The 12,516-nt window shown below is 38.4% G+C and overlaps 1 protein-coding gene across 1 annotated transcript in view; it reads right to left on the bottom strand.

Annotated features, from left to right (window-relative positions):
* Positions 1 to 12,516, bottom strand: part of stk3 (serine/threonine kinase 3 (STE20 homolog, yeast)) — a 455,037-nt gene that overhangs the window by 382,983 nt on the left and 59,538 nt on the right. The window contains exon 4 of the mRNA XM_059976958.1: positions 7,902 to 8,016. Within this exon, the coding sequence (XP_059832941.1) occupies positions 7,902 to 8,016 (115 nt within the window). The remainder of the gene's footprint in view (positions 1 to 7,901; positions 8,017 to 12,516) is intronic.

The raw sequence follows: 12,516 nt of genomic DNA, 5'->3' as shown, positions 1-12,516 counted from the left end.
TTAGTGGGTCAAACAAGTGATTCTGTGGATGCAGGAAAGAAACACGGATGTAGTTTGCCTCCCAGGTGCCAGGGTTTGGGATGTTTCTGATCGCGACCACAATATCCTTAAGTGGGAAGGTGAAGAGTACATATTGGTATTGGTATGAAGTGGGAAGGTGAAGAGTACATAAGAGGTCATGGTACATATTGGTATCAACGACATAAGCAGGAAAGGGTTGGAAGTCCTGAAAACAGACTTCAGCGAGTAAGGAAGTTGAGAAGGTAGCAATCTTGGGATTGCTGCCTGTGCCATGCGAAAGTGAGTATAGGAATAGAGTGAGGTGGAGGATAAATGCATGGCTGAGGGATTGGAGCAGGGGTCAGGGATTCAGATTTCTGGATCATTGGGTCCCCTTTTGGGGAAGGCATGGCCTGTACAATAAGGAAGGACTGCACTTGAATCCAAGCGGACCAACATCCTGGTAGGAAGTTTTTCTAAGGCTTTTGGGGAGAGTTTAAACTAGAATTGCTGGGGTGTGGGTGATTGGCTCACAAAAAGAGAAACCTTATAGGCATATGAGAGAGGGAGGATAGGCAGGTGATAGAGAAAGGATGCGCTCAGACTGATGGCTTGAGATGTGTCTATTTTAATGCAAGGAGCATCATGAACAAAGCAGATGAGGTTAGAGCGTGAATCAGTACTTGGAGCAATGATGTTGTGGTCACTACAGAGACTTGGATGGCTCAGGGGCAGGAACAGTTACTTCAAGTGCCAGGCTTTAGATGGATTAGAAAGGACAGGGAGGGAGGCAAAAGAGGTGGCGGCGTGGCACAGCTGATCACGACTGCAGAAAAGGAGGAAGTCATGGAGAGATTGTCTACTGAGTCTCTATGGGTGAAGTTAGAAACAGACCACCCAACAGTGGTAGGGACATCAAGGAGCAGAAAGGGAGACAGATTCTGGATGCAATAATGACAGGGTAGTGATGAGAGATTTTAATTTCCCCAATATTGCTGGCATCTCCCTAGAGCAAGAAGTTTAAATGGGGTGGAGTTTGTTAGGTAGGTTCAGGAAGGCTTTCCAACTTCTTCTTATCATGTCCATGGATAATCTATACATGGCCCAGCCAGAACTGGACACATTTTTGCACCTTGTTGTTGAATTTGGCAAGATCTGCAACAGTACAGGGTTCGTCAAGCGATGGTCATTGCAGGAGATGGTGCACAGTTTGTGGCTCAGTTCCACATTCACAAGTTGTCGGGCTGGTTGCATATCCCCATTTGCTTAGTGACACCCTTGAACGACCTCCACCAGCCCTAAGTCTCTTAAGGCACTTCCAGGTTGCCCAGTTGCAATTAGCTCCTGGGGGAAGGCTTTCATCCAGTGGGATTTCCATCGTTGGAGGTTGTTTGAGACTGGTGAGCCAGTCTTTCCACAAGGCAATATGGGCTTCAGATGGGGTTGATTGTAATGGAACAACACTGCTCATGAAGCTCTTCCTTGGCTTTAGCCTGCTGGGTGTAGGTGTGTGACCATGTAGAGGGTGCCTCTCATCTGATGTTTGACAGAGTCGTTCTTTCTTGCTGGCTACCGTTCTTCTTATATCAGGGGGAGAGATACCCGTCAGGATATATAGGCTGTTGGTGTTTGTTTGTTTTAAACAACCTGTGATAAGTCGGCAGCTTGCATTCAGAACAGTATCCATCTTCTTAGCATGAGTAAATCTTTCCCATGCAGGGCAGGCGTATTCGGCAGAAGAGCAAGTGCATTGGCTCACAATGTTTTCGAGCTTGCTCCCTATTTTGTGTTAGTGAGCTTATTCAGGATGTTGTTTCATGCACTCATTTTGCCTTTGTCTTATTGATGTGGTTCTTGAAAGAGAGTCATCTGTCAAGGGTGACTCCTAAGTAGATATATTGCTCGCAATGCATCAACGTTGCTCCACACCAGGTTACTTTAAGCTGTCATTTGGCTTCACGGTTCCTGAGGTGGAATGCACAAACTTGCGTCTTTGATGAGTCTGCGCGGAGATGGTTTTCTTCATTGTAGGATGCTAGTCCTTCCAAGGCCTCAAAAAGTGTTTTCTCCACGGTGTTACAATCAGTGCTTTGGACAGGCTTTCTGACAATATGTAGTAAGCTGACAAGAGGAGAGGCTATATTGGGAAATGAATCTGATCAGGTGTCAGATCTCTCAAAGGGAGAGCATTTTGGAGATAGTGATCACAATTCTATTTTCTTTACCATAGCATTGGAGAGGGATAGGAACAGACAAGTTAGGGAAATGTTTAATTGGAGTAAGGGGAAATAAGAAGCTATCAGGCAGGAACTTGGAAGTTTAAATTGAGAGCAGATGTTCTCAGGAAATGTACAGAAGAAAGGTAGCAAATATTCAGGAGGATATTTGCATGATGTTCTGCATAGGTACATTCCAATGAGGCAGGGAAAAGATGATAGGGTACAGGAACCATAGTGTACAAAGGCTGTAGAAAATCTAGTCAAGAAGAAGAGCTTATGAAAGGTTCAAAAAACTAGGTAATGATAGAGATATAGATAATTATAAGGCTAACAGGAAGAAGCTTAAGAATGAAATTAGGAAAGCCAGAAGGGGCCATGGTGAGCAGGATTAAGGAAAACCCCAAGGCATTCTACAATAAGGCTTTTTAAGAGACTCTTGGATAGGTACATGGAGCTTAGAAAAATAGAGAGCTATGGATAAACTTAGATAATTTCTAAAGTACATGTTTGGCACAGCATTGTGGGTCGAAGGGCCTCTATTGCGCTGTAGGTTTTCTATGTTTCTAATCCCACATTTTACAATGGAGGAGGATTCCACTGCCTTAACAACCTTCCTGCCTACACTTGTTCAACATTTAGCTCTAACTTCTAAATGACTCCAAACAACTCAGCACCCTTAGCCTCCACCTGTTCTTGCCAAAGCCTGTTGAGCCAAAGCCTCCCTTCTCTAACCTTGGCTCGCACCAACATTTGGCAGCTTGCACAACGGTCACCCTGTTTAAACTTTGCTTCTTCTTATTGGCCATTGTTAAGTTACTCCCAAGCAATCTCCAGCTCTACAGATAAGTCCAATAGGCCCCACTCAGTTTGTAAAACTGGCACTTAAAGTCCACAAGGAACTCTCTAATCACTCTGCAATCTCCCACTCCACAGACGTGTTCCAACAGGCCCCATTTGCTTTTTAAAACAGGCACATTATTCTAAAAGGAACTGTTTCCAACTCAATTTGTGATCTCCCATTCAACAGACAAGTCCCAACAGGCCCTACTTGCTTTTTAAAATTGGCACGTAAATTCCACAAGGATCTGTCTCCAACTCACTCCACAATTTCCCACTCCACACAGGAATGGAGTTCTGACAACACAAACGGATTTCCTTTCCAACCCAATAAATAAAAAGTCCAACAAGAGAAGATTTATTAAGAAATTTAATAATGGAGAAAAGAAATTAGACTTGATTGTAGTCATAAAAGTAGGAAAACATCTGAGTAACAGTAACTAAAACAAAGAAAATTCAAGATTCAGGATGGTTTAATGTCATTTCCAGTACAAAATTGTAAATGAGAACATAATAATTGTTACTCTGGATCCAAATTCAACACCAAAAAAAAAACAAAAGACAATAAGATAAAGAACACAAAAATTTTAAAAAGCGCTATAAATATAAATACAATAGACAACTTCAGTACATAGATTGATTGTATGTCCATAAAGCGACGCTAGGCACAGGAATGTCTGTACATAGGGTGACTCTCACAGAAAATAATAATGTAATGGTTGTGGGGGATGTGAAGAGATGGATTAGTGGGTGGATCAGCCTTATTACTTGGGAAAGTAACTGTTTTTGAGTCCGGTGGTCCTGATGTATATACTACATATCAATGGAATGGGATAAAATGTATATGAGCAGGATGGGTGGTATCCTTCATTATGTTACTAGCCCATTTCCAGCAGCTTTCTGCATAAATGTCCTTAATGGCAAGTAGGCTAGTGCTGGTGATGCATGGGCACTTTTGACTACCTGTCGTAGAGTCTCCCTGTCTGTCACAGTGCAGTTTCCATAGGGATGCAGCAGGATCTGCAGAAGGGTCGTCAACTGTACTTTTTTTTCCTATAGATGCTGCCTGGCCTGCTGAACTCCTCCAGCATTTTGTGTGTGTTGCTTGGATTTCCAGTGTCTGCAGAATTTCATAAACAAGAGAAAATCTTGTTTCGAAACGTTGACTGTATTCTTTTCCTAGATCTGCAGATTTTCCCTTGTTTAAGGTTGAAATGGGAACAGTACATTCAAGGGCAAACAAGACACTATCAATAACTAGAAATATTAATATGGGTACTTTACTTCAATATTTATCAGGGAGATGGAGCAAGAGGACATGAAAATGAATGAAGAGTTGTAATAGAAAAATGCATTTAAGATGCAAATTTTGTTCAATCAATTAATCAAGTTCAAAGAGAATGCAAGCCCCAGTCCAAAAGGATTGAATCTACTCACTTTAAAATAATCTCAGGACAAGACCCAAATATATTTAATAATGTTTTTAGAGAATGGAACAGTCCACAGATCTGGTGAATGGCTAACATAATAACTATATTGATGAAGGATGTTAGAACAGTTCCAGCAAATTAAGAAACAGCCAGCTTACCATCAAACGTAGAAAATTAAAGGCTATTCCTCTTTTGGACTATTTATTAATTTTTATTGTATCTTAGTAATATTTTATGCCTTGCACTGTACTACCGCCACAAAACAATAAATTTTATGGCATATATCAGTGATAATAAACCTGATACTGATAATAACCTCTAAAAACAAAATATAATCAGCACATATTTCAAAATGAAAGGCTAACTCAATAACTTTCCTGTTGAAAAGGCAAGAGTGATCAAAGAATGGCAATATATTTAATATGTATTTAAATTTTTGCAGGGACTCCATGAACGGTGAATGATATCAGAAAAGGCAGAGTCAAGGTACACAAAATGGATTGTGAGTCAGTTTCAAGACAGAAAACAGACAGCAGAAGTGAAACAATACACACAAAATGCTGGTAGAACACAGCAGGCTAGGCAGCATCTATAAGGAGAAGCGATGTCGTCATTTCGGGCCGAGACCCTTCGCCAGGACTAACAGATTTGAAATTAAAGGGGGGAGAGGGAAATGCAAAATGATAGGAGTAGACCAGAGGGGGTGGGATGAAGCTAAGAACTGGAAAGGTGATTGGCGAAAGTGATGCAGAGCTGGAGAAGGGAAAGGATCATGGGACGGGAGGCCTCAGGAGAAATAAAGGTTGGGGGGAGCACCAGAGGGAGATGGAGAACAGGCAAACAACTCAATATGTCAGGGATGGGGTAAGAATGGGAGGAGGGGCATTAACGGAAGTCAGAAAACTCAATGTTCAAGTTAGAGAAGTGAAAGACAATTACTATTCACAGCAGTAGGCAAATAGTGGATCAGTGTTGTGACCAATTGCTATTCCAGATCTCCAGTAATAATTTAAAATTTCATATCAAAAATTATAAGGGATGATCAATAATGAGGACCGTAACAAGTATCCAGAGTACATTTGAAAGGTTGCAGAATGATCAAAAGAAAGAAATAATCAGCTTTGATAAACACAACAGTATATTCTGGCAGGAAGAATAGATCACATTTTACATGAAAGATGCGAGACAGATTAGGATAAGGAGCAATTGGATTTTGAAATATGGGATGGAATCTTGTATAATGTTCAGTATTAGGCCATTTAGTAAAGCAAGACTATGACAATAAAATAAAAAAAGCATTCAACCTAATTATACCTTCCAGCATTTGCTCTATAACTCCGTGGGCCACAGCTCCTCAGGTAAAAATCTAGGCATCATATAATCTAGGCATATAAATATCATAAGTGTATACAGATCTCTCTCAAGCTCTGCTTCAAGTGTTTTTCCTCATCTCTACTGACCTCCAATCCTTTATCTAGAGCACTTCTTTCTAATCTAAAGGGTATACCATTGTTTAAAAATGAAGGAAGAGAAAAAAACTCCAAACTGAAGTAAGTTAACATGCTTAACAAATCTTGATTCAATCACTTTGAGAGAACATTGATTATCATGGAAAGGAAATGCAGACAATGAAATCAGGAAAGGCTCTTGAGAAAAGGTAGCTAAGAAATGACATAATAAAAGTAGGGAAAACATTTCCATGAAAAAGAGCATAACCTAAAACCATTAACGTAAACGACGAAATCCAAAAGGGAACTTACAGGACTAAAGTTAAAACAACTATGCTGAAACTGAAAAACATGACTGCTAGAAACACCCTGAAAGAGAAAAACTGTTAAGATTACAAGGTTAACCTTTTGTCAGAACTAGAAAGGCTGATTATCCAAAATAGTTGCATTTAATAGAATTCAGAGGAACAGAAGGGAATACTGATAAGATTAATTGGAATGACAAGGAAATACACCATTATGAAAAGGCTCAATTATATCCTATGTGATCGATTTGCATACAGCAAGTCTCCTAAAACAACAATAAACTGATAACATTATTAGTTTTTCTGAAATTAATTGATCAAGATTACAGGAATAACTTCAACAGCATTAATATCCAGCTGAAAGTAGATTAGCCTCAGAGAGATTGAGGATTCTGACTTTACAGCATCCCAACGACTTTTTTGTGTTCTCTGGAGTAGGTTCTCAATCCATGGGCTCCTGATTCAAACCATCAAATGAACTGCAGGCGGCACTGATTAAAATACATAACTGAAGCCAAGGCACTGAAGGATGCTGAATGACATTAAGTCAGTTACCTTACACTGTTAGTTGACCCTCTGTCAGTATTCCCTATACCACTTTCAGCGGAATTTATAAAATGATGTTTTCCTGCAAAGAGCACTGGAGGCTAAAAATCCTTTATGATAACTTAACTTAACAAACAGTAACAACTAAAAAAATCTTTATAAAACTGTATACTGATGAAAATAAACTTCAATTTATGAGCAAACATCTTTCCTCTAACATTTAACTAACTTGTAGTAGCAAATTTAAATCAGGAGAGGGTGGTGTAATCTTGAACATTTCCTTAGCTTTCAATGAAAATGAATTTTTCTTCAGAACCATCTTTATCACATAATGCCTGCAAATTCTGATCAGTAAAAATATCTCATCATCCAGCACATTTGTTAGATGTGAGCAAATTCTTTCAACAATGAATCACAAAAAGCTCACTTTATTTCAATAACTTGGAAATTTAATATAATCCCACATTTCAAATGACATGCAAACTTCCTCAAATTTCTAAAGAAAGTCACTCTTCTTGAGAAATAGGGACAAAGGTAGAGCATGTGACCATTCACGGCTGATCATTGGCCTCAATTCCACTTTTCAGTTTCCTATGGCCTTTAATGTTCCTGTAGTCAAAAATCTACCCCAGTTTTCAGTATGCTTAAAAACATCTATAGTTGTTTGAGTTCAAAAATGCCAAAGAATGATGACTGCCAGGGAAGGAATTTCATTTATGCTGAAATTATCCTGCTCAGTTTGAGATTTTCCATCAACAGAAACATCCTCTCAGCATCTACCCTGTCAAGGCCCACATTACAATCTTCTCGGGCAATTTGCTTCAACTTCTAGGGCAATTTATGTGGATACTTCTGTTGCAATAAAAAAGCCAATATTTAATTTGCTTCTCCAATTAGTTATTGCATCTCTAGATTCACTTTGTTTTTTGTGTGAAGGCACCCAGATCTGTCTAAACAGCACAATTCTACTCACACCAGATACTATTTTTCTGTACTTTCTACAAGAATTGATCATCTCATTAACTCCTACATTATACTTACTTCAATATTCAACAAGGAGGGAAAAAATGCAGTCACATTACTTTAAACATATGTTGACAAACTTGACATACTTACTGTTTTGTTTCGTAGTCGGATAATATCAGACACAGAACCAGCCCCACAATATTCCATAACTATCCAGAGATCCGTATTTTTAAAATAGCTGCCATAGTAATTCACTACATATGCACTGAAAATAAAACAAAATAATCATTAAAAATCATAATTTTTCTATTATCAGCCTCAAAAGAGTCTGATTTTCTCTAATGTAAACAAAAGAAAGATAAACCAACCAGCACTGTTCCAAGCCATTTTCCAGCTGTGCAACAACTTTGTTCATAATACTAAAGACCCACCAGGCAGACACACTATCTTCCTGCATTACATGAAAACTGCTCAAGCATTTCATATGAAGTTATTTATTCTGCACTAAGAAATCCAATGATTTTATTGATGTGATTCTTAAACTTCCAGCAAATGATACTATTATGAAAAGAAACATGAAAACCTAACTTAATTTCAAAATATTTCATCAATTTGGTTAATTCATTATTAATATTTAAGCTTGTGCTGTAATGTTGTAATTCCTTTGCACTAATTTAAATAATGCCCATCCTTTCACATGATTTGCTCCTCTAGAGACATACAGTTCCTTAACAATTTAGGAAACCCAGGAGCAGATTAGTTAACACTTTGAAGACGTATTGCAAAACAATTGGCACATGCAACATGACATAAATAGAATAGACTAAGTAGAATTGTTAATTCCCATTACTCACACAATACAGATCTGATGTTACTGAAAACACTTAACAAAAACAAGCTACTGCCCTGTTACCACTGAGGAATTAAAACCAGCTCTTTAAAAAATAAAATTCTGCCCTAAAGAGTATAGACTTGGTAAGCATCCATTTGACTGGCAAGAGTTAAATTAGTTTGCTTTTTTTAATGAGAGGAACCAATATGCATTTTTTTTAAATATGAGGAATAACCACAATGCAAACAGCATTTTTACAATAGGATAACCCATAAATTCCTTTACCACATTATCCCAGTGGAACTATTAGCCAAATTTCATGACATAATACATACATAATCAAACGTACAAGAAAGCAGCATCAATTGGATTATATTCCATGTCTTTGCATAAACCATGAAGACAGATGGCTGAATAATATTACTGAGTATTTGAATGTGCAAGGTATTACATTCCAGAAAGAAAGAAAAAATGAAGACACCAACAAATTCAACAGAACACAAGTGCCAACTTATCATGGTTTGTTGCATAATATTGGAAAAGGCAGAGCTGAAATTATACTAACAGAAATATAGAGGTTATTGACACTTTTTCAAGTAACTTCTCTTCTGTAGTTACTTTAATTATGCAATTCTTTGTAAATTTATGTACTCCTGTATCTGAGAAAATATCCAATATATAGCAATTCTTATATTTCATTTGGCATTCATCAAGGTTTTAAATTTCCTCATTTCAAATATCCATAAGCCCAAGTTCCTTTATTGATGTTAATAATACTTTAAAGAATAAGAAATAGAACCAGTTGGATTTGAATAGTTAAAAGTGAGCAATTGGTTAGATCAATTCACTTATAACATTTTTTGAGCAAGCATAAGGTACACATTCACGATTGAAGGAATTGGGAGCATTGAACCAAAAAGCAACTATCATATTACTTACAAAAGAATGATAAAAATGAATGATCAAATTCAAGTTCAAGTTTATTATCATCTGATTGTACATATACAACCAAACAAAACAATTTTCCTCAGGACCACAATACACCCACAAAACATAACCTACCGCATGAACCAAAACATTACCATAAGTAAGTCAATAAAATATAATTCAAAATGCATGCAGCACAAGTAAACAGTAGAGTATATAGTAAACAGCACGCTGACCTAGTGACAAAACCTTGGTGGTAGCAGGATATACATTAGTCTCACAGTGCAAGGTAAGTTGTTACACAGTCTGGGAGTCCTAGTCCTGATGCTTTTGCACCTCCTTCCTAATGGTAGTGGGTCAAAGAGATAATGAGATGGGCGATGGGAATCCTCAACAATGGTTTGGGCCCATTGTCTGCAATATTCCCAGTAAATGTCACAAATAGAGGTGAGGGAGACCCCAGCGATCATCTCAGTGCTTTTAACTATCCTTTGTAGGGTATTAGAGTCTGATGCCTTGCAGCTTCCATACTAGACAATGATGCAGCCAGACAGGATACTCTCAGTGGTGCTCCTTAAAGGTTGTTAGAATGGGGACAGGGAGCTTTGCACTTCTCAACCTCCACACAAAACAGTGTAGACGCTGCTGTGTCTGCTTGACTACTGAGGAAGTGTTGTGGGTCCAGGTTAAATAAAAAAATGTGTTAGTTTATCCGACATTTTCATAAGTGATAATTGACTAAAACGTAACAGCAAAACTGAGTGATAGAAGGGCTCCATTCAAGCTTAAGGCTGCAATTTACCAGATATGTTACAGCTATACTGAGATACATGTTAGAACAGCAGATCAAGTGTATCTGTAAACACACTTATGTCAATATAAACAAGGTGGACACAAATTCCCTCATGAATCCCCAATGAACCGAAGATCCCTCACTCCTTGCACTTCCCAGGAGGACATTCCATTGATACTGTGGAACTTAGTAGAAGAGCTCAAGCAAATAGTTCTGACAACATAAGCACCAGGAGGAAGAGAGTTTATGATATCAGAAAATATTTTTTTTCCTTTCTAAAAATGCACTACCAAATCAGTGACTTGTGGGTACTGATTGTTTTGTTTTAGATATGAAATTGACTAGACCTTGAAGCTAAAATTAGGACATTTCATGACAACAAATCCCTGTCTATTTTAGCAGGTGCCAGATTTTGAACTGCCAAATTACTGCAGAGGACTTTCACAGGGTTCACGGGAAGCCCCTTGATTTTTTGTGCTTTGTGCCAAAAAAATTACACTTAAATGTAGAACCAATGCCTTTCAGAAATTGCAAAAATGACCTGAGGGGTTGTAAGGAACTAACTACAGACCTCGGTAAGGTATCAATAGATTCATCATGCAGACAGAGAAGTGGCAATTATAAAGTAATCAGAAGAAATATGACAAAAGGTTTTGGGAAGAAAATGTAAATGAAGGGAATGCACAATAAATAGTAGAAAATGTTGAGAAACATACTGGTATTTAAATACTGTACCTTGAAATTAATGGCATTATGATTATTAGATGCAAAGTGTTACCCTACACAAAACTTCTGCCATCTGTCCTGTCTCATTCCCTTAATAGGAGATCTGGTATCACACTCTATATACTGATTAAAGAAACTTTCCTGAACACATTTGACAAGCTCTTTCCCATTCAGTATGGAAGTCCCAATCAATATGTGGAAAGTTAAAATCACCTACCTTATGTTTCCTGAAAAGTTCTGCCATCTCTCTACAAATTTGCTCCTCTAAATTCCCACACACTGTGAGAGATCTATAATATAATCCCATTAACTTGGTCATAACTTACTTATTCCTCAGTTCTACCTAAAAAGCTTCACTAGATGAGTTAACCAGTTTGTCCTGAATTGAATTAAATTGACTTTACTTCTTACAACCTTCACATACATGAAGAGTAAAAATCTTTACGGTACATCTCAGTCTAAATGTGCAATGTGCAATCATAGTAATTTATAATTAACAGAACATTCAATATATAGAGTACACTCAGATCAACGTAAGTTCATCAGTCTGATGGCCTGGTGGAAGAAGCTATCCCAGAGCCTATTGGTCCTGGCTTTTATGCTGCGCTACTAAAGTACCAAAATACCAGTATGTTTCTCAAGATTTTCTACTATTTATTGTGCATTCCCTTCATTTACATTTTCATACTAAAGTCTACATGGATTTTATGGGGTGTTAGCTTTCATAAGTCGAGGGATAGAGTTTAAGAGACACGATGTAATGATGCAGCTCTATAAAACTCTAGTTGGGCCACACTTGGAGTACTGTGTCCAGTTCTGGTCGCCTCACTATAGGAAGTATGTGGAAGCATTGAAAAGGGTACAGGGGAGATTTACCAGGATGCTGCCTGGTTTAGAGAGTATGGATTATGATCAGAGATTAAGGGAGCTAGTGCTTTACTCTTTGGAGAGAAGGAGGATGAGAGGAGACATGATAGAGGTGTACAAGACATTAAGAGGAATAGGCAGAGTGGACAGCCCGCGCCTCTTCCCCAGGGCAACACTGCTCAGTACAAGAGGACATGGCTTTAAGTTAAGGGGAGGAAAGTTCAAGGGGGATATTAGAGGAAGGTTTTTCACTCAGCGAGTGGTTCATGCATGGAATGCACTGCCTGAGTCAGTGGTGGAGGCAGACACACTAGTGAAATTTAAGAGACTACTAGACAGGTATATGGAGGAATTTAAGGTGGGGGGTTAAATGTGAAGCAGGGTTTGAGGGTCAGCACAACATTGTGGGCCAAAGGGCCTGTAACGTGCTGTACTATTCTATGTTCTATGTACCATTTCTCAGATGTTAGCAACTGGAATAGTTTGTGGTTGGGGTGATTCGGGTCCACAGTGATCCTTCGGGCACTTTTTTCACAACCGTCTTTATAAATGTCCTGAATCACCACTCTCCGGAGAATCCTGCAATTATGGAAGGTACAGTTCCCATACCAGGCAGTGAT

This window comes from Hypanus sabinus, chromosome 1 (genome assembly GCF_030144855.1).
Source record: "Hypanus sabinus isolate sHypSab1 chromosome 1, sHypSab1.hap1, whole genome shotgun sequence".
NCBI classification, from domain to species: Eukaryota; Metazoa; Chordata; class Chondrichthyes; order Myliobatiformes; family Dasyatidae; genus Hypanus; species Hypanus sabinus.
Note: the sequence above shows the minus strand (reverse complement) of the source record. Positions and strands in the feature narration are given on the sequence as shown.